The sequence below is a fragment of the Pinus tabuliformis genome, chromosome 7 (genome assembly GCF_031772625.1).
Source record: "Pinus tabuliformis cultivar Carrire ecotype Pingquan chromosome 7, CPIR1, whole genome shotgun sequence".
Taxonomy (NCBI): domain Eukaryota; kingdom Viridiplantae; phylum Streptophyta; class Pinopsida; order Pinales; family Pinaceae; genus Pinus; species Pinus tabuliformis.
In genome coordinates, this window is record NC_142293.1 from 1,600,121,182 (window position 1) to 1,600,142,213 (window position 21,032).

Consider the following 21,032-nt stretch of genomic DNA (forward strand, 5'->3'; position numbering starts at 1 on the left):
AATATGGAGGGCTAGAACAAAAACAAAAATAATTCCTCGAGTGGGAGATCTAAAACGAGAGGGAGATCTAAATCTCCAGGAAAACTTGTAAATGTGTGCTGGAAATGCGGAAATGGAGGACACTTCAAAAGGGACTGTAAATCTAAAGCTCGTAAGAAAGGAAATGGATCTGATGATGCTGCTTATACAAAGACAAAAACCACTTCAGATGAAGGTGGGGATGTCTACTTGGCTTCTTCTTCAATTACACATGTAGATCATGAGGCATGGTTGATTGACTCAGGTGCATCCTTTCACTTCACTCCCGACAAGGAGTGGTTCTGCGAGTATGAGAAATATGATGGTGGTGATGTCTTCTTAGGGGATGATAGGAAGGCTAGAATCATCGGTTGCGGAAAATTCAAGTTGAAGTTGCAAGGTGGAAGGATTAGAACACTTCTAAGTGTTCTGCACATTCTTACTTTGGCCAGAAATCTGATCTCTGTAAGCAAGTTGGATGATCCAAGTGTAAAAACAATGTTCAATAAAGATACCTGCAAGATGGTTTGGGGAGCACTGGTATTGATGTGGGGAGTTCGGATTGGAACTCTTTACAAACTTCAAGGTACCATTGTTATTGATGGGTGCAATAGTTCTATGGTTCTCGAAAGTGGAGCAGAAAATCTAGTGGTCTCTTGAGAAAAGACCATGCTATGGCATCAAAGGCTTGGACATATTGGAGAGAAGGGCCCTCGAATACTTCATGGTAATGGTATGATAGAAGGTATGTATAATTCCTCTCTAGATTTTGATTTATGTGAAAATTGTGTATATGGGAAGTAGAATCGGGTGAGTTTCCCCTTTCGTGGTAAGAGGGTGAAACAAATATTAGAACTTATGCACAGTGATGTGTTTGGACCTGTGTTGGTTTAATCACTGGGAAAGTGTGTGTACTATGTATCATTTATAGATGAATTCTCTAGGAATACATTGATATATTTCCTCAGGAAGAAATATGAAGTACTTGATAGGTTTAAAGAATTTAAGGTTATGGTGGAAAACTAGACAGAGAAGAAGATAAAGGTGCTAAGGACAGATAACGATGGAGAGTTTTGCAAGAAGGAATTTGAAGAGTTTTGTAAGAAGTGTGGTATAGCACGACAAAAGACTACTCCATACACAACTAAGAAAAATGGAGTTGTAGAAAGAATGAACAAGACATTGATGGAAAGGGCAAGAAGCATGCTCAGTGGTGCCAGGTTAGGACTTGAATTCTCGACAGAGGTGGTGGAGACTGCATGTTACCTGGTCACCAGATCACCTTCATCAACATTGTAAGATAAGACTCCACAAGAGGTATGGACTGGTAAGAAACCTTCTCTTTCACATCTAAGGGTATTTGGATGTGATGCATATGTACATGTTCCAAAGGAGAAAAGAACAAAGTTGGATAGTAAATCTGAAAAGTGCATCTTTATTGGGTATAAGGACGGTTTAAAATGATATAAGCTTTGGAACCCAGAAAAAAGGAAGGTTGTGTACATCCGAGATGTGGTGTTTAGAGAGGTGAAAGATGTTATTAAACATGAAGTCCTACCAAAGGAACCTGAGAAAATAGAGTTTGAACTAAAGGAAGAAGAATGAGACTCTACAACAGAAGAGGAATTAGAAGATGAAGAGCCACAAACTTTGGCTGTGAGAAGATTAGTTCGAGAAAGAAGGCGTCCAGAAGGGTATAGCCCATCTGCTTTCTGTTCAAATTTTTCTTTATCTATTACTGATGATGATCCTAGAACTGTGAGGGAATCAGTAGATTCAGAGGATGGCAAACTCTGGAAAGAGACCATGGTTGATGAAATGACATATTTGCACAAAAATGATTCTTGGGATCTGGTGGAGTTACTAGTTGGAAGGAAACCCATTGGCAACAAATGGGTGTTCAAGAATAAGATGAATGCGGAAGGAAAGGTGGATATATACAAAGCTTAGTTGGTAGGAAAAGGTTATTCCCAGGTGTCGGGAATTGATTTTCGTGATATTTTTTCTCCTGTTTCCAAGGTATCCTCTATTAGATTACTTTTATCTGTTGCTGGTGCTTTTGATTTTGAGGTAGAGCAGATGGATGTGAAGACAAAATTTATTCACGGGGATCTGGAAGAAGTTATCTACATGAAGCAACATGAAGGCTTTGTGGTGAAGGGTAAGAAAGAACTGGTATTAAGTTAAAAAATTCTTTGTATGGGTTAAAATAGTCAGCAAGGATGTGGTATCGGAAATTTGATACATTTATACGGGGACTTGGCTTCACCAGAAGCAAAGCATATCACTATGTCTATTTTAAATTAATTGGTGACCGTGTTATTTATCTCGTCTTGTATGTGGATGATATGTTGCTGGTTGGAAATGACAAAGAAATTATCCAAGATTTTAAGACCCAATTGTCCTCCAAATTCGACATGAAATATATTGGTGCTGCAAACTATATTTTGGGCATGGAAATTAAATGAGATCAGGAAAAGATGAAGCTTTGGTAAAACTAGAGGAAGCATGTCGAGACAATAATGCAGAGGTTTAATATGCAAGATAATAAACTTGTGAAGGTTCCTATTCTTATAGGTGTAAATTTATCTGTTGAACATTGTCTCAAGACATAAGAAAAGGAAGAGGACATGTCCCATGTTCCATATGCAAGTGTAGTCGGTAGCCTCATGTATGCAATGGTTTGTACTAGACCAGACATTGCACATGTAGTGGGAGTATTAAGCAGGTTTATGTCAAAACTAGGGAGGGAGAATTGGACAACAGTGAAGTGGGTTTTTAGTTATTTGCGTGGCACTAGTGATTATGGTTTGTGCTACCAAGGAATACTAGGATTGGACGGAGTTTTGGACATCCGTGGCTTTGTTGATGCAGACTAGGCTAGAGATATGGATCAAAGAAGATCTGCAAGTGGGTATGTGTTTAATCTATTTGGAGGTGCAGTCAGTTGGATGAGTAAGAGACGGTCTGTAGTTGAACTTTCAACTACATAGGCATAATACATGGCAACCATTCATGAAAGCAAGGAAGCAGTTTGGTTGCAAATATTATGTTCAAGTATGGGGTTAGTACAACGAGCTATAAGGATAGACTGTGACATCCAAAGTGCAATTTTATTGGCAAAGAACCTTTCTTATCATTCAAAGACAATGCACATTGATGTTCATTATCATTTTGTGAGGGATACGGTTGAGGAAAAAAAGGTGTTGCTGGTGAAGGCGGGAGAACGCTGGGTTGTGTTATATTCTTTCCATGACTACCCCACGTGTAGGAGGGTCTCAGGGGGGGGTGGTAGCCCTCCTGCAAGGGGTCCAGGGTAGCGCCCTTAGAAATTTTTTTTGGACCCTATATTAGGTGGGCGGACCTACCCATGGTTTTGTGCATGGATTTTTCACATGGTTTTGAGCATGATGGTTTTCTATCCATGGTATTTTGTAGATCCGTTCAAGGGAACTATGGTTATGTTCTAATCGAGGGTTAATGGATGCTTCGACATGTATATATATATATATATATATATATATATATATATATATATATATATATATATGTATTGTAACATTGAAAGGAACATAATGAAAAATCAATTTGGTAGTCCCGGTTTTTGGATCCAGGTGAAAATCTCTGTGTATATTTGTTTTATGTTTTATGCTCTCACCATTGTTTATTTTATGTTTTTAGAATTCACATGCAAGTAATTTATGTACGAGTTTAAAACCTACACACATTTCCCTCTACTTTTCTATGATCACCCATCGCCATGGCCATAAAGTTTGCAGTGAGAATACTTTCAGCTCAACTCATTTTGGAGATGAGAAGAAAATGAGGGTGTGAAAATAAGGACTCCCACTCGAAGGACAGGCACCATGACATCTCACCATTTGTACAGCTCTTAGCCACACTCAAACACTTCGACTTTTCTTTTCACGAAGATGTGAAAATACTAGTTATAGTTTACTTGTCAAATACATAATGAAAATATCGATCACTCTTGATGTACATGAAGGAGTACACTTTCAGTATTTATTTGAAAATCATGATCAGATAATGTACTCGATGTTTTGAAATATTGAAATTCAAGATCTTGATGAGATCTTATTAATGTTATGCTTGTTCATAATTATTAATAATAAAAAAACACCTACACTATTTAAAATAACCTGATAATAGCACATGAAAGAGCACGCTTTCAAATGTGCTAGATGTTTTGAAAGAGAAATTAAGATACATTTGGTTGTGATGAGACTTTATTGATGAGAGCAAGTTAAAAATATAAAATAAATATGTCCATCGGTACTACCCCATATTTTGTCAGATTCTGCTTTAAGGATGTGGAAATAAAGTAAAAAATATTATGTCACAAAACCCTCAGTACGTCTAAGTGTCCCACATTATCGATGCGGTAGCTTCTGGATGTGCGAGTACCAGTCCATATTGTGTCGTTGTGCGCATATGAAAGGGAAAGTTTAAGCTACTCAAGGCCTACTACGCGTCCATATTATCATTTACTTGACATGGATGGTGTCAAGTTGTATACCATGCTCACTTGACATGGATGATGTCAAGTTGTATATCATATTCACTTCAAGTTCACCCCCACACACAAATGTGGGGGTCCTTTTCCTTGCCAAAGAAACTGTGTTTTGACTCTCAAGGAGAGTGCGTGCTTTATTGTATTGGCTGGTGGTAAAATGGATCGCTCAAGTGTTTAATGTCTATACATTTCACCACACACCATCAACAATTCATTTTTCATTACATTTTCTTACAATTTTTTTACCCTTGTCATATTCCTAGTGAATTCTCTCCATCAATAGTTGCTTCCCTAGCATCATACTTCCTTTCCATTCGTCTCCATTTCTATTTTCCATTTGGAAATGGCTTCATCCTCCTCCATTGGTTCTAGATCCAACTATGATGTGTTCATAAGTCATCTTGGTGAGGATGTTAAAAAAACATTTTACATCCATCTCTACAGGCACCTTATTCCATATGAATTGAAAGTATTTCTGGATCAGCCTGTATTACAACGGGGAGACTAAATTTCTCTCCTCATATTGAAGATGTTATTAGATTGACTTCTTTGCAGGTATCCATTTTATCTGCTCGATACGCTGACTCACAATGGTATCTAAAGGAACTCCTCATGATGTTGCACTCTAGTGTTCTACCATGTGAAGCCAAGTGAGCTTCGGTGGACGTTGGGCAATAATACGAGGTATGGTGAAGCCCTGAAGAGACTCGCAAGGAAGACTAAGTATGACCCTCAAAATCATAAAGATAAGTGGTGATATAAACCCAACACGATTGAAAATTAGAGAAATGCTCTTTCTCATGTCTCAGGAATAAGCAGTTTGGAGCTCGATGCATTTAACGGGTGAGAACTCAAATTTTTCTTTGGCAATTGTATTATATTTGTTATTTTATGTTGCATGATATATGCATAGAATTATTTTTCTCATTCATTCCATTTATTTTCCTGTGAATAACTAGAGATGAGGGGTTGTTGTTAGAGAAAGTAGTTGAATTTAACAAAGGTGAAAAAAAGGTTTCTCAATATGAAATAGGTTTAGATTATAAAGTAAAAGTTTTAGAAAATACCATCCTATTGCATCTACAACAAAGTGGGAAACCTCAGATCTTTGGGATTGTGGGGTTAGGCGGTGTAGGAAAGACCACCTTAGAAAAATAATTTTTCAATAGGAAAAAGCTTGATTATAGTAAATCATGTTTTTTAGATGATGTAAGAGATAATGCACATAAGGGAACTTTAAATTCTTTGTAGTGTAAACCTCTTCAGAGCTTGATAGGATTGTATTATCCAATAAATAATGTTGCTGAAGGTATATGGATGCTCCAGAAGCATGTCTCATTTTATAAAGCATTAATAATTTTAGACGATGTAGATCACATTGATCAGGTGGATGCACTTTTGCCAATTGGAATTGTTCCCCACTCCCATAGCTTAATATTGATTACATCGATGGAAAAAAAATGTTCTAAAGAGCTCAAGAGCTGAAGAGTCATCAATATGTAACCTAACGGGGCTTGACACACAACCCTCCTGGGAGCTCTTTTTCTCCCATGCCTTCAACCAACCCCATCCACTCCCAGGATTTGAATATTTGGTATAGGAATTCGTAAAAGCTTGTTGTGGATTTCTGTTATCTTTGAAAGTAACTGGGGCACTTCTTGATGGAAAATAAAAATGTGACTGGGAAGAGGAATTATGGAATCTTCAATGAGCACTTCTTGATGACATATGACTGAGACTTAAAAGAAGTCATGATTCACTCAATAGAGAAGAACAAAATATATTTTTAGATATTGCATGTTTTTTGAAAGGTCAGAACACGGATAAAGCTATAAGAATATGGAGCGGGTCAAGTTGGGAAGGTAGGTGAGGGCTTCAAAAATTAAGGAACATGTGTCTTGTAGTAGAAGCGAACAATAACAATAATATAAAAATGCATGACCACCTCAAAGATATGGGGAGAGATCTTTCTGAGAATCTAGGGTTTCACTGTCATCTTTGGTGTTACACAGAGAACACCATCAATGATTTGTTGCAACAACCGGTAAGTGATAATTCTTCAATCATTTTCTATTTTTTTAATTCTTCCACCAATTTACAAGAAATAATGGATAATTATTCTTTGTTTCGATATTTTAAAAAGTCGTGAGGGGAATTAGAATAGTTCCCAGTGAGTACAAGGATTCATTGGATGACATTCATAAGGGGAGGTTGCAACTTGTTGACACTAAATATGTTCTCATAGATTGCATTTTGATAAGGGTTTAGTCTCCAAATCTCTTATAGATCTAACCCAGAATATATGAGAATAAAAAATATACCCAATAATAACAAGATCAAAATATAGATAGAAATGCTTCTTTATTAATCTCAAAACCCTTAATGTAGGGAAACACCATACATTCACTCCTTAAGGAAGGAGAACACTCCACAAGCCATATGCCTGTTCATACAATAATCCTTGACATTATTCCTTGACCTCCTCCATGTGGAGTCTCTAGCCTCTATATAGGCCTCATACATACAATACTATGGGTCATTACCATGGTTCCCTCATACCATCAAACTAATACCATGGGCCCATTACCTTATTACTAACTACTTGTGGTCCCTTACATGATATGGGTTAACCACCTTATTTATTACTATGGCCCATCCATTATTACATTATTACCTTGGGCACCTCCCTTGGTACCCCATATTATCCCCCCTCGGTATATAACATTCCACCCCCCTTAGCATGTTTCGTCCCCGAAACATGGGAAGAACACAAATAATAAGATCTACTCAAAAGAATAGTCCATTGGTACTATGCACGTGCATCTAGCCATCCAAGAGAAAGGTGAACCCTCGATCTCGCTGGTGCCTCGCTCGCTTGAGATGGAAGTTGACCATGGCAACTCTTCTGTGTTGATATGTAGTAGGTGGATCTTCGCTCCTCGCTATCCTTCATACGGTGGTTATTGTCCTTGTGGCTAATTGGTTGCCATCTTGTTGGTTGTTTTCTTGTGGGGTGATGTGGGTGATGATATGTTGAAGTTTTAACCCACAATGTCTTTTTATTTAATTCACCCTGCTGTGGTGCCTGTTGTGGTGTCTTCTTTTCCAATATGACTTCAACCACTGAGCCCTCATCTGAGGTACCTGTAACCTTGTCTGCTTCAGCCTCTGTTTGTGTTTGATTGTCGATCATCAAAGGCTCATCATCTGATATGTCAGTCCCTGGAACATCTTCTGCTTCAACGTTTGTGGACTCTACCTGTTTATTGATGGAAATATCCTGTAATGTAATTTTCTTCTTTTTATACCAGAGCTTCAGGAATTTCTTCTGCACATTAATATTGATAGTACCTGCAGATTCCATCCAAGGATATCCCAAAACAACATCTCTGAAGTATAAAAATCACCATGCAACACATACTTATCCATAGAAAGCTTCAAATCCTTATAAATTTGAACATCCTCATCATCAACCTGTGTATTTTCAATTTGTTTTGCTGGAACTTGCAATTTTTTTGCCAAATTAACATTGATGAAATTATGCTTGCAACTAGGATTTATAGAAACAATGATCTTCTCTTTCTGAATCAATCCATGAACCTACAATAAGGAGATACTAGCAGAAAATAACCCTTTAGGTTCCTTGGTTTCCTTCTTTTCTGTAAAAATAAAATCTTTGCTAGGTTGTGTGTCTGTCTGTGTGAGCTTATCCACAAGATTAGTTTTACGGTCAAAGTGGTCCATAAGATCTTTTGTGAATGTGTCCCAAGTCAAGGGCCTTCGATAGCAACGTTGATGCCATTGCCACCATTGCCGTCTTTCATTGTCCAAGTACAGTTTTCCCACACTCAACTGAGTCTCATCATCCATGATGTAATTCAATCTAAAATATTTCTCCATTTGTGCTAGCCATTTGGCTGGATGAGAGCCATCAAATTTATACAAGTCCCTGAAATTCTGACCTAGGGCCGCCATCACAAAAAAATTGGCGAAAATTTGAAATGGTCACAATTCCATCAATATTGCTCAGAATTCGTATTATGACCTGTTTTCGGAAATGGAACAACCATTCTGCATCTGCCCATGTGATAGAAATCCTGATCCAGACACTGGAATTTCAGATCTGCGCTGCTACTCTCCCGCCGTCACCACAATTTCTGCAAAAAAGAGCTGATTTTAAATCAGTGATATCTCCCTCATCCGGACTCCGATTTGACTAATTTGTTTTTTCAAATTGGGTATTTTTTCACCAAGAATCCAGATATGCAATTAGATTTTGCAGATCTTGTGCTAGGACGTCCAGATCTGCACCGCAAATTCGCTACCCCGAAAAATTATCTGCAACACCACTGATTTTTAAATCAATGATATCTCCTTCATCCGTACTCCGATTCAACCGATTTCTTTTTGAAATCGGGTATTTTTTCACATAGAATCCAGATCTACAATTATATTTTGCAGATCTTGCACCAAGATGTCTAGATGTGCGCCGCAAATTTACTGCCCCTAAAAATTGTCTGCAACCCCACTGATTTTTAAATCAGCGATATCTCCTTCATCCAGACTCCGATTCGACCGATTTTTCTTTTGAAATCAGGTATTTTTTCACATATAATCCATATCTACAATTATATTTTGTAGATCTTACACCAAAATGTACAGATTTGATCTGCAAAGTCGCCGCCCCCGAAATCCTGCAAAAATAATAAAAAAAAATTCTCCACTTTTTTGCCCAAGAAAGTGCTCTGATAGCATTTCTTATAGATCTAACCCGGAAATATTATAGATCTGATATAAAAATATAAGATAATGCAAATAAACCAAGAAATAATATGAAATGATTCTTTATTGATCAAACCCTTAAAGTAGGGCAACACCATACATTCACTCCTTAAGGAAGGAGAACACTCCACAAGCCATATGCCTGTTCATACAATAATCCTTGAAAATTCCTTGACAATAATAACAAGATCAAAATATAGATAGAAATGCTTCTTTATTAATCTCAAAACCCTTAACGTAGGGCAACACCATACATTCACTCCTTAAGGAAGGAGAACACTCCACAAGCCATATGCCTGTTCATTCAATAATCCTTGACATTATTCCTTGACCTCCTCCATGTGGAGTCTCTGGCCTCTATATAGGCCTCATACATACAATACCATGGGTCATTACCATGGTTCCCTCATACCATCAAACTAATACCATGGGCCCATTACCTTATTACTAACTACTTGTGGTCCCTTACATGATATGGGTTAACCACCTTATTTATTACTATGGCCCATCCCATTATTACATTATTACCTTGGGTACCTCCCTTGGTACCCCATATTATCCCCCCTAGGTATATAACAAAATCTCATGGGGTTACGCTGGAACCACTATCCCTAACCTTCACTACCTTCCTCGGTTTCAATGAGAAATTTGAAGGTTCTGGAAGTTCAAGGAATGGAATTTAGAACACTGTGAAAAAATGATTCACAAGTGAGATAGGAATTTTTGAATTATAGTGTGTTTTATTTATATTGTACTGCACGTCTCTAACACATTCCAAGAGTTCCTTTTAATGATAAATCCATTTATATTTTTATTTTTCTTATAGTTTAAACATGTGAACATTTTTAGGTACCTTTCAAGTTGTCAGAGTTAAATATTGAGGGTCCTTTGTATTTCATTCCAAAGTCATCTATAGGGAAGATGAAGTACCTAAAATCCTTGGTGCTAGGGGGTTTCTCAGAAATGAAGTCACCGCCAGACAACTTTGGTAATTTAACCAACCTCTAGCACATCCAGTTGTCCCAGTGCTCTGCTGAGAGGTTGCCAAAATATTTTGGTAATTTAATCAACCTCCAGCACATCCGGATGTCTCAGTGCTCCGCAACTTTGGAGAGGTTTCCAGAATCTTTTGGTAATTTAATCGACCTACAACACATCTAGCTATCTCAGTGCTTCCCTTTGAAGATCCTGCCAATTTTTTTTGGTAATTTAGCCAACCTCCAACACATCCAGCTATCTCAGAACTACACTTTGGCGAGGCTACCAAAATCTTTGGGTAATTTGACCAACTTCCACCACATTCAATTGTCTAAGTGCTATGGTTTGGAGGCGTTTCCCTACTTATTTCATGAATTAACTAACCTTTGGTCTCTAAATTTGGAGGATTGTTATAATTCATGCATGTGGAGCGAAACACTAGGGGATATCATGTGGAGTGAAACTCTAGAGCATAAATTTGTCTAACTGCCCAAATATTAAAATACTCCCTCCACAAGTGGCACAACAGGGGTTGCTTGAACAATTATGTTTGGGAAGTACAAATATTATGGAATTGATAAATGCAAATGGAGATCCATTCTATTTGAAATTTCACGAAGGAAGAAACACCTCACTATAAACACTGCCGCCTTCACAATGTAACTTACAGAATGTAAAGGAATTGCATGTGATAGGTTGAGATGTCTGTCGCCTTCCCTTGAATTGTTGGCTCAATTGATTGAGTTGACTATAAAATATTGCCCATTTATAAAAAAATTCTCATTTATAAAGGAGGGAAGCATACTTCCGCGGCTAAAACGGTTATAGGTTTCTAGAACACAAATATCAGAGACATCATTTGCTGAAGGTGTTTGCGTCAACCTTCACGCTCTTACCATCACTCGCTGTAATAATGTGGCTTAGGTTGGAACACTGTCATATACACTCATAGATTTAAGCTTCAACTATTGTCATAATTTGAGGAAAATAAATAACATTTATGGTCTCGTGAAACTTCAAGAGTTGGACATTTCTGATTGCAGAGAGCTGGAGGAGTTGCCGAGTATTGAAACATTGGTATCTTTGAGCAAACTAGATGCAAGTAGATGTGTGAATTTAAAGAGCATACAAGAATTGGGGTAGCTGACGAAGTTTCAACACCCACTGGTGGGAGGGTCTTATGAGTCAGAAGAGTTGGAAGGCATCCACCATTGTATGTCGTTGTGGAGGCTTGATGTTCAAGATTGTCCCCAACTGCGTTGGAGTGAGGGAGTAGTGGAACTGTTGCGCCAAAGAAATGGGTTCTACTTCAAGGGCATTTAAGAGATTATTTATCAAAGTGTCAATCTCTGCCAATGGGTTTATCCCTTCTTAGATTGTTATTATCATGCTTTAGAAATGTAAAACCATTTTAATTGTTTCAAATACAATTTGAAGTGTTATTATACCTGAAGCAAACATGGTATATTATTTTGTATTGACCAAAAATTTATAACACTTATCTATAGTTTAATATTACCAATTCAATTTTTGTTATTTTTTATTATTATTTAAATTTATTTATTTGTAAGATGATTGGTTGAGTTCTTATTATGGGTTGTTTAGTAACTTTCATTTCTATTAGTTACTATTTTTTTTCTTTAGTTTTAATAATTTCTAATAAACTTTTTTTTTCTATTATTTCTACTTTCATGAATTATAATTTTTTCACAATATTTTCAATTTAAAATGACTTATTATTATATTAAAAATATGTTAATAAATTTAATTATAAACAATTATATATATTTATAACACACACACATATATGTTAATATAAATAATATTAATTAATCATATTTCTTAATTTTTGGTAATGACATTCAACAATACAATATTTTATTAGTTGTTTTATTTTTGTGATGAAATTTTTGTTTTTGTTATTTTTTTATTTAATTAAGCTATATTTAAGCTAAGCCGCAAATACTAGCTACTATGTAGCCATTGTTAAGTAACAACGTAATAATTGCAAGGTAATTTATATTATATTTGTTTTACAAATGAAATTAAGCCATTTTATTTTTAATAAAATATATATTGAAAAAAAAAATTATGATATAATTATGGAGTGATACACATTATGTTATTAGCTTTACATAATTTATTAATATTAATATGTATTAAACCAGTAATTGCACTAGATGTTGCAAAGGAAACGTCGTAAGGCATAAATTCCAGAAGAATGGTGCGATATAAAAAATAAAAATAATAAAAAAATGATTGAATATAAAAATTAGTAAATAAAATGCCATTAAAAGCTAGAAGATAAAGAGAAATCACTTACATTATGCCAAATTGACAGATTCTATAACCTTTCCAACATAGATTGCCTCTTAATATTCAAAGATGGTCTTTCAAGTTCCAATAGCAAATATTTGATATATTTTGAAAAAATATAGGTAGTAAATAAACTAATATTAATTCATGAACAATATGAAGACTATCTTTCCAAATCTAAATTTTCATCGTAGCCTCACAAATTTCAGACATCACCACGTATTAGATGAAAATGAGCCATACATCAGCTCTCAATTATTCATAACTTTTGGTGTAAAATCTACAACTTTCATGGGAAACTCTAGTGCCCTCTTTTTATAGCCTTCGTGGCTCATGTCATTCATCTCACCCATGCAAAATTATAATTTGCTTTTATCTAAAATATGCATGTTATCATGTGTCATTCAGATGAATATATACATATGTAGGTACCCAATTTAAAATTAAAAATAAAACATTTTATTCATCAGTTTCCTTAACTCCTATTTTTACTCTCAGTTATTTCTTAGATTTTCTTCAAGTTCCCGATTTTTTATTACCTGTATAAGTTAATTACTATATCATATTACTTAAGTATAGGATGTATATGTGACTATGTCTTCGACCATCTTTTCAAAATCCTCTTTAGAAAACCAAGGGTGATTAAAACAAAGTGGGTGTGAATGTTTATTTGTATCGACAAATGATCTAAGAAAAATAGGGATAGAAAAATGGGTAGATGATTAGAAAATTCATTGTAAGATAGTCCGAAGGTTGAGAAAATCATTTGAAATGAGGAACCTATAAAGAAATTTGTATTGGATCTTGTTGATTTCTAAAATGGTATGTGGAAAGCTAGGAATCAACAAGAAGTTCTCTTCTTTCCACATCTCCTGCAAAGTCTTTCATCTTGCCCCAAGAAGACTTCAGGTTAGGTTTGCTAGATTTTTCATGTGTGTTTTGCTGAAGTTTTTTCTTTGACACAAGCATTGTAGTTTCAACGCAATTTGCAATATCTAAGGTGTGATGTTCAGATGACAAGTCTAGGCAGTCTAGAGGACAATTTGGGAAAAATTGTTCAGTTGTTATGTAGCATCCCTATATTTTATATTTAACTTCTATAATAAGCAACACATTTGAATCCAATACCAGTGAAGTAACACATTATGTTAATGTGGTATACCCTATGTTGACTCTTATGGAATTGAAATAAAATATAATGACAGATTGTTACGAAATCCACGTACAAGAATTTTCTTGCAAATGTGTTATGTTAATGTGTTATACTCTTAATTGACTTCTCTACCAGTCAAATAAATCTAATGAGAGATTATAACAAATCCACTTTAGAAAATTTTCCTTGCAAATGCCTCAAATCCTATATGCTCATCATTTCAATTTCAATTTTCCATATATTTATTATGTTATTGATTTGTTCAATATTACAAATCCTCATGTGCATCTCCATGACTCTGGGTAATACTCGTTTTCACTCATAAGTATCATTGGCTAGATTCGAATCTGGATTGGCGTACAGGGAGTATTGTTTCCACATTTGGATAGACAATGCGTTGGCGATGATCCCGTTCCCATCAAGATATTTCTTCCTCTACCACCGCTCACTGTTGGGATTCCTTGAGCAGAACTCAGCATGCCAAGACCTCCCAACTTCCCATGCATATTCATTAACAAATATTTTAAATTTAATATATATATATATATATATATATATATATATATATATATATATATATATATATATATAACACCAAGTTATATGTGAACAATGATATAAATTAAATGAGTAATAAATGTTGATAGAAATCAAAATACTTATTATTATTTGGAAAGTTGGGAAACCCTTGATCTCATCTACTGAATTCTTATTTGTCATTTGTAAAGATGAGAATTTGCAATGCTAAGATAACAGTGGAGGTTGAAATGTTTGGAAACCTTCATTTCATCTGTTCAATTTATTTCTATTAATTTATCCATTAAATTGTGTATTAGACTAAAAAAAATTGTAAAACCCTATTCCTAAATAACCTACACTTATCAAGATAATTCTTAATGTTATTTTTTTATTTATTAATTTTCTATATTTCTTAATAAAAAACATTTTGGAGAAATATCTAGGCAGATCCACCTAAACGGATCAAAAAAGCCTAACCCCGAGGGTTACCCTGTGACCTTCCATTAGCAAGGTATTTTTAGCAAGAACTCGACCAATTGAGCTAACCATGGAGACTATATTTCTCAATATTTTTTTTTTCTGAATATGCTTAATTCTATTTATCGTACAAATCAAAAATACAAAATAGTATACAAAGGGCAAGGCTAAGAGAATTTGCCTGTCAGCCCTTGCCTTGCCCTGTCATCAGCTCCAAAATTGAAGGGATTCAAAATTGGAATTGTAGCTGGAACATTGCCGACACAGATACATAACATAAAGTGACTGAAACGACTCCAAGACACCAGGGCCCTGGATTGACACATACATGGATGGACAAAGACAAACAGACATGTGGACCCATAGCCAAAGACACCTGAACCATTACGGTTAACACCTGAACATTTACAATTGACACATTGACAAATATAATGCCGCCTCATAGCCGAGAAACACATCGAGATCCCAACAAAAAGAACAGAGAATACCGAGGCGAGTTCAGTCTTCCTCAGTAGTCTGGGGCTCCTCTACAATTCAACACCCAAAACAGAGCGCATCCTCTGAATCTGAAAGCTGGATGACCGCATCATGGCTACCCTCACGGGCTGGCCTGCTCGGACCAGCATGTTCAGCTTGCGTGGAAGGGCCAGCATCCGGTGCATGGTTGATAGTAGGGCGCTCAAGATCCAGCACGCGGTCATGCCCAGACGCCATCCAACTCGGCCCGGGATCTCGACCATAAGTCGACCAACCTGCTCCTGTTCCAACCGGCGGGCATGCAATGGGGGATTGCTCCCTGCTGGAGCGCTGCCCTTCCGGCAGAGGCTCAATCTCCACATTTTGCGTGACTCCAGGCTCGACAGTAATCGAAACGACCAAAGTAGAATTGACTTGCGGGCAGGGGAGCCTATACCTGAGCATGGGGAGCTCCCGCTGCCCCTCATCAGAATTTGGGCTGCTGCCATGCTGCCCCCTCTCTTCCTCAATGCTGCCCTGAAGTCTTTGTGGCTGCGAAGTGACCTCGAGGGAGGAAGAGGGCGAATAGTAATCGTCCTGCGGGGGAGCCCCGCCCTGAATTCCCCCTCTTCGGCTACCCATTCGCGGTCTTGCTCTCGACATGACTGCGCCCTTTCCAGCACAAACACTCTGAACTTCAACAGCGACTAGAATTGAAACCAGCACTATGAACCAGCACCAGCGCCCCGCTCCGACCCCAACGCCCAGAATCGACACCAGTGGCACGAACCAACTCCAGCACCAATAATTCACAACAGGCTTGCAAACCAGCGGCTCTCCTCTCAAATCGTCATTCCCAATTCCGTCTGAGCGGAGCAAGGTTTCATTGCTGTGCTCCCTCATACTCTTCTGCACCTCCATCTTACGCAGCTTTAACCTCATCGCTGCAACGAATTCCAAGACCTTCCCTCGAGCCGAATGGACAGGCATTGATGCCTTAATTCCTCTGCCTGCAAGCGGAATAAAGTCCCACTGTGCGTGGTACCACCGTCTTCCGTGAGCGAGCCACCTGCCCACGTGATGGCGCGTGCCATTCACCGAGCCCCTATGCACCCGCATCCGGGATGTTGAAATCCTTCTTCGCCAGTGAGATGCAGTCATTGTTGAGCTTGTCATCTTCTGAGTTGTCCAGAGAGCCTACAAAGTAAGGTATGCTCTGGGAAGCACCTTGGTTGGCTAATCTATCAGCCACCTTATTCGCTGTTCTTCGTGCATGCATGAATGTTATACTTTGGGGAGTATGTAGCATTTCCTCCATTAATTCCATCCTGCTTAATAGTCGCCAGCTTGCGGCTACCTTGATGGCCGACGTACCCGCCTGGATTCTTTGGGCAGCGCTGATAAGGATTAAGGAGTCTCCTTCTACTTCCAAAGGGAAGTAATTATTCTGCTCTGCAAGGCATAAGCCTCTCCATAAGCCTTCCAATTCAGCTACATTATTCATATCTTTACCTAGCGAGCCATAGAAGATCTGAAGAATTTCCCCTGTGTGATTTCGGAAGAGTCCTCCATAACCTACGAGCCCCGGATTACCTTTGGCTGCCCCATCAAAGTTTAACTTGAAGGAAGCATAAGCTGGAGGGGACCAGCTTGAAGGAGAGGCGCTGCTGTTGGAAGATCGTGTGCCTTCTTTCTTTATCACTGAGAGGTTTAAGTTCCAAGACTTCAGGATCCGACATTCTAAAGGGGAATCTGGCATATCCTCATCTGTCCAGGATTTGAGAGCTAGAGTTTCTTGCAGCTGTTTGATGAGGATTAGCCATAATGTTTCAGTGGGCCGGGAGGAGTTGTTGAAGATTCTGTGGTTTCTTTCTTTCCAGAGAATCCAGTATATGAATCCTGGTAAGAGTCTCCACAGAAAGTTGAGAAGCTGACTTTTGAAAGGGGAGGGAGCCCATTTCCTTAAGTTTTCCGCTATGTCTTCTGTTCTGGTCTCTGATCTCATGTTACAACTCTCAGCTTTCCTCCAAATTTGCTCAGCGAGTGGGCAAGTTTCCATGAGATGCCCAATTGTCTCAGAGTTAATGTTGCAGTTCGGGCATCTAGAAGGCCCCACGAATCCACGCTTTAGCAGGTTGTCCCAAGTGAGCACTCTTCTCTTACTGAGCAGCCATAGGAAAGTGGAGATTTTGGGCCATATTCCTGGTTGCCATATCTTTTCCCAGATCCTGTCCTTGTTGAGCTGGTCTCCAGTGTATCTGAGCTGATGGGCTTCTTTAGTAGTAAATGTGCCTTTATGCTGATGGCCCCATCTGAGGCGATCCTGTAGAGCAGAGTATCGAATTTTCCTGAATGATAATTCTCTCTCTATGTCCTCATATGTCTCTCCTTGCCAATTACTTTGCCAGAGATTGGCTTTTTTCCAGATTCTGAAGTCGGTGTTTGCCGAAGGTTGCCAAAATTGATTGACTTGAGTGAGGTGTGCATGCTTCATCTGCTCTTGCCAGAGAGGCTTGTGAAAAACTGTGGCCAGCTTGGGGAGCTGCTGCCACGAGTCCTCCCAAAATCTTGCTGTAGTACCTGAGTGAATCTCCCAGAAGCTATGCTCTTGAATGAATTTGCTGTGAGGTTTGGCTGCGTTCCACATAGGTGATCCCTGAGTGGTGGAGTTGATTCTGATTAGATCATTCCATTGGCTGCCCGGTGCATATTTTGCCTGCCATAGTTTGGCCCATGGAACATTGGGCTTAGTGATCCAATTCCACCACATGCGTGCGCCCATAGTATTATTGCTCTGCAAAGGGTCTCGTAGGCCCAGTCCCCCTTCAGATTTGGGTTTGCAAACATCTTTCCAGTTTACGAGCGCCCATTTTCTGTTCAGGCCTGAAGACCCCCAGAGGAAATTTCGCTGGAGATTGCGAATAGATTTAAGTACCCATTTAGGCGCGGCCAAAAGAGAAAAAAGATACAATGGCATTGCTTGAAGAACCGCTTTGATCAGGACAAGCCGGCTGGCGATGTTGAGAGCGCGGAAGGTCCAAAGTGAGAGCTTGGATTCAAGCTTATCTAAAAGAGACTGCCAGGAGGAATGTTTGATGGCCACAGCAGCCAGAGGAGCCCCTAAGTAGGTCGACGGAAGCTTGGCAATAGTAAACTGCAAAATTCGAGCTATGTTCCTTTGAGTGGAGAGGGGAGTATTAAAGAAATATAGCTGGGATTTCGACGCATTGATGGAGGTGCCTGACGCTTTGGAAAAAATGGAAAGCAGAGACTTGAAGACGGAGGCTTCTTGCGAGGATGGGTGTCCAAAGAGCATGGTGTCGTCAACAAATTGTTGGTGGGATTGGGGAGGAAGGCCATGAACAGAGATGCCTTTGAGCATTTGAGAAGAGACGGCAGCCTTCAACAGTCTGCCTAGCCCCTCTGCCATAAGAACGAAGAGGAAAGGCGACAGGGGGTCCCCTTGTCTTATACCCCTTGAAGGCCTAAAAGGAAGAGATGGAGAACCATTTAACAAAACAGAAAAGCTGGGAGAGGAGATTAAGTTGTAAATCCATCTTGTCCAAGTGTGACTAAAGCCAAAAGCTATGAGCATTTTTTGAATATAATTCCAACTGAGCTTGTCAAAAGCTTTGGATAGATCTAGTTTTAGAAGCATACCTGGCTTTTTTAGTATCTTGAGAGAGTGAATCACCTCATTTGATAAGACGATGCCATCCATAATCTGCCTCCCTTCCACATAACCTGTTTGTTCCGGTGAAATGAGCAAGGGTAAGAGTGGTTTAAGCCGGTTTGCGATGACCTTAGAGATAAGCTTGTATATGACATTGCATAAAGCAATGGGTCGAAAGCTTTCCGGCTTGCTTGGTTCCGCACATTTGGGAACTAGAGCAATGAAAGTGGTATTGAGGGCTGGCAGAATCCAGTGCATGCTTCTTGATTCTTCCACCAACTCCCATACTTCTTCTTTAATTAACTCCCAGAATTCATGGTAGAAATTGGCAGTAAAGCCGTCTGGCCCCGGGGCTTTGCCGTCCTTGAGCTGGTTCATTGCTTCCTCAATTTCTTTCAGGGAGGTGGGCTGAAGTAATTTGATATTGTGCTCATCTGTTACTATTCTGGGAATATGTTGTGTGATAGCTCTGATTTCTGCTTCCTTGTTTCCTTCCGGCTCTTTGAGGATGTCTTGAAAGTAATGTGTGAATTCCTTTTCCATGTCTTCATGGGCTTCAATTCGCTCTCCTTGAAGGTTGTTGATAAATGTGATGTTATTATACATGCGCCTTTGTATAGCTGTTCTATGAAAAAATTTTGTATTCTTTTCACCCTCTTTCAGCCAGCTGATTCGTGATTTCTGTCGCCAAAGTATTTCTTCTTGCTTTCTCCGTTCTTCTAATCTATTCCAGAGTGTTTGCTCATTTTGGGATTGCTCCTCCGTGCGTCCTTCTTTGATGATTTCTTGCTGTAGAGCTTCCATTTGCTTTTCCAACCTTTGTCGATCCTCATGAATGTTGCCAAATTGAGTTTTGTTCCAGTTCTTGAGTACTTGCTTTAGGTTTTTCAGCTTTAGCTGGAATTGATACATTTTGGCTCCTGCGGATGGCCTATAAGACTTCCATGCCTCCTCAACAACCTGCCTGAACTTTGCGTTGGTAAACCAAAACGCTTCAAAGCGGAAGGGCCTATTACTTCTTGTACCGGGCCGAGACCAATGAAGCACGATGGGCCAATGGTGCGAACCTCCGTGGGGCAGAATTGAAGCATTGAAGTCGCCGCCTAGATGTATTGCGTTGTCTGAGAGGAGGAACCTGTCAAGCCGAGAGGCAATATGATTGACCCCATTGCGCTTGTTAGTCCAGGTGAAAATCCCATTGGTGGTCGGAATATCCATTTAGTGGTTGTCCTGTATAAAGTCACTGAGTCCTTTGCTGTCGTTTTCTAGTCTTGTTCTTCCCCCTGTTTTCTCCTCCAGTGACTGAATGATGTTGAAGTCACCTCCACTAATCCAGAGCGGGAATTCTCGGTGCTCATTTAAACTAGAAATCGTGTTTAGCAGATCTAATTTTTGCTGAATGCTTTGTGGAAAGTAAACATTGGAAAGATGCCCGTGGATGTTGGTTCCAATGAGATGAAAGGAGGCTTGAATGAGAAAATGGGTGGCATGGAAGTCGTAAAGATTGAGAATCTGTGGGTTCCACAGAATAGAAAGACCTCCAGAGGCCCCTGAAGAGTCTACTGACATTGAGCTGCTACCAGCCCATATCTTATTTCTTACTTTGTCCATGGCTATTGTGCTTTTTTTGGTTTCTTGAAGAAAAACGATAGAGGGTTTTTCTTGTTGAATCAAGTTCTTGATCATCCTAATTTTTGAGGGGCTGTTGAGCCCTCTCACATTACAGGAGATGAGCTTCATGGTAAGTGGGATGCAGGTTTGTAAAACTTGGTCAGCTTGGGGAATCTTCCTGATTCCACCAGCAATTCCCCTACTGCAATGGTCCTCTGCAGGTCAGTTTTGCGCCCTCTCCTCTTGTTTTCTTTGAGACTTTTTTTGATATCCCATGGACTGCCTCCCTGTATGCCTAGATGCTTGTTGTGTTGTACCTTGGCTAGGACTCCTTCCAGCCGCTCTATTTGCCATGGAGGAATAATATTGTAATCTTTTTGCTTGCAGGCTACTTCAAGTTTGAAAATGTCTAATCCCTCTAGGATGATGTTCTCCGGATCCTGTTCCATGTTGCTAGGGGCATTTTGTTCCTCTTCCGCTATGGTATTTTGTAAGCTGAGTGCTAATGCTGCATC

At 38.9% G+C, this 21,032-nt stretch overlaps 1 protein-coding gene across 1 annotated transcript; it reads right to left on the minus strand.

Moving 5' to 3' along the window:
* Nucleotides 1-16,338: 16,338 nt before the first annotated feature.
* Nucleotides 16,339-20,124, minus strand: LOC149254243 (uncharacterized). Its single transcript, XM_089454733.1, has one exon. It carries the CDS (start codon nucleotides 20,122-20,124, stop codon nucleotides 16,339-16,341), a length of 3,786 nt encoding a protein of 1,261 aa, XP_089310859.1.
* Between the last annotated feature and the right edge of the window lie 908 nt (nucleotides 20,125-21,032).

Excerpts from the sequence above, each read along its gene's own strand:
- LOC149254243 (XM_089454733.1), bottom strand. The coding sequence starts at position 20,124 with ATGGATATTCCGACCACCAATGGGATTTTCACCTGGACTAACAAGCGC.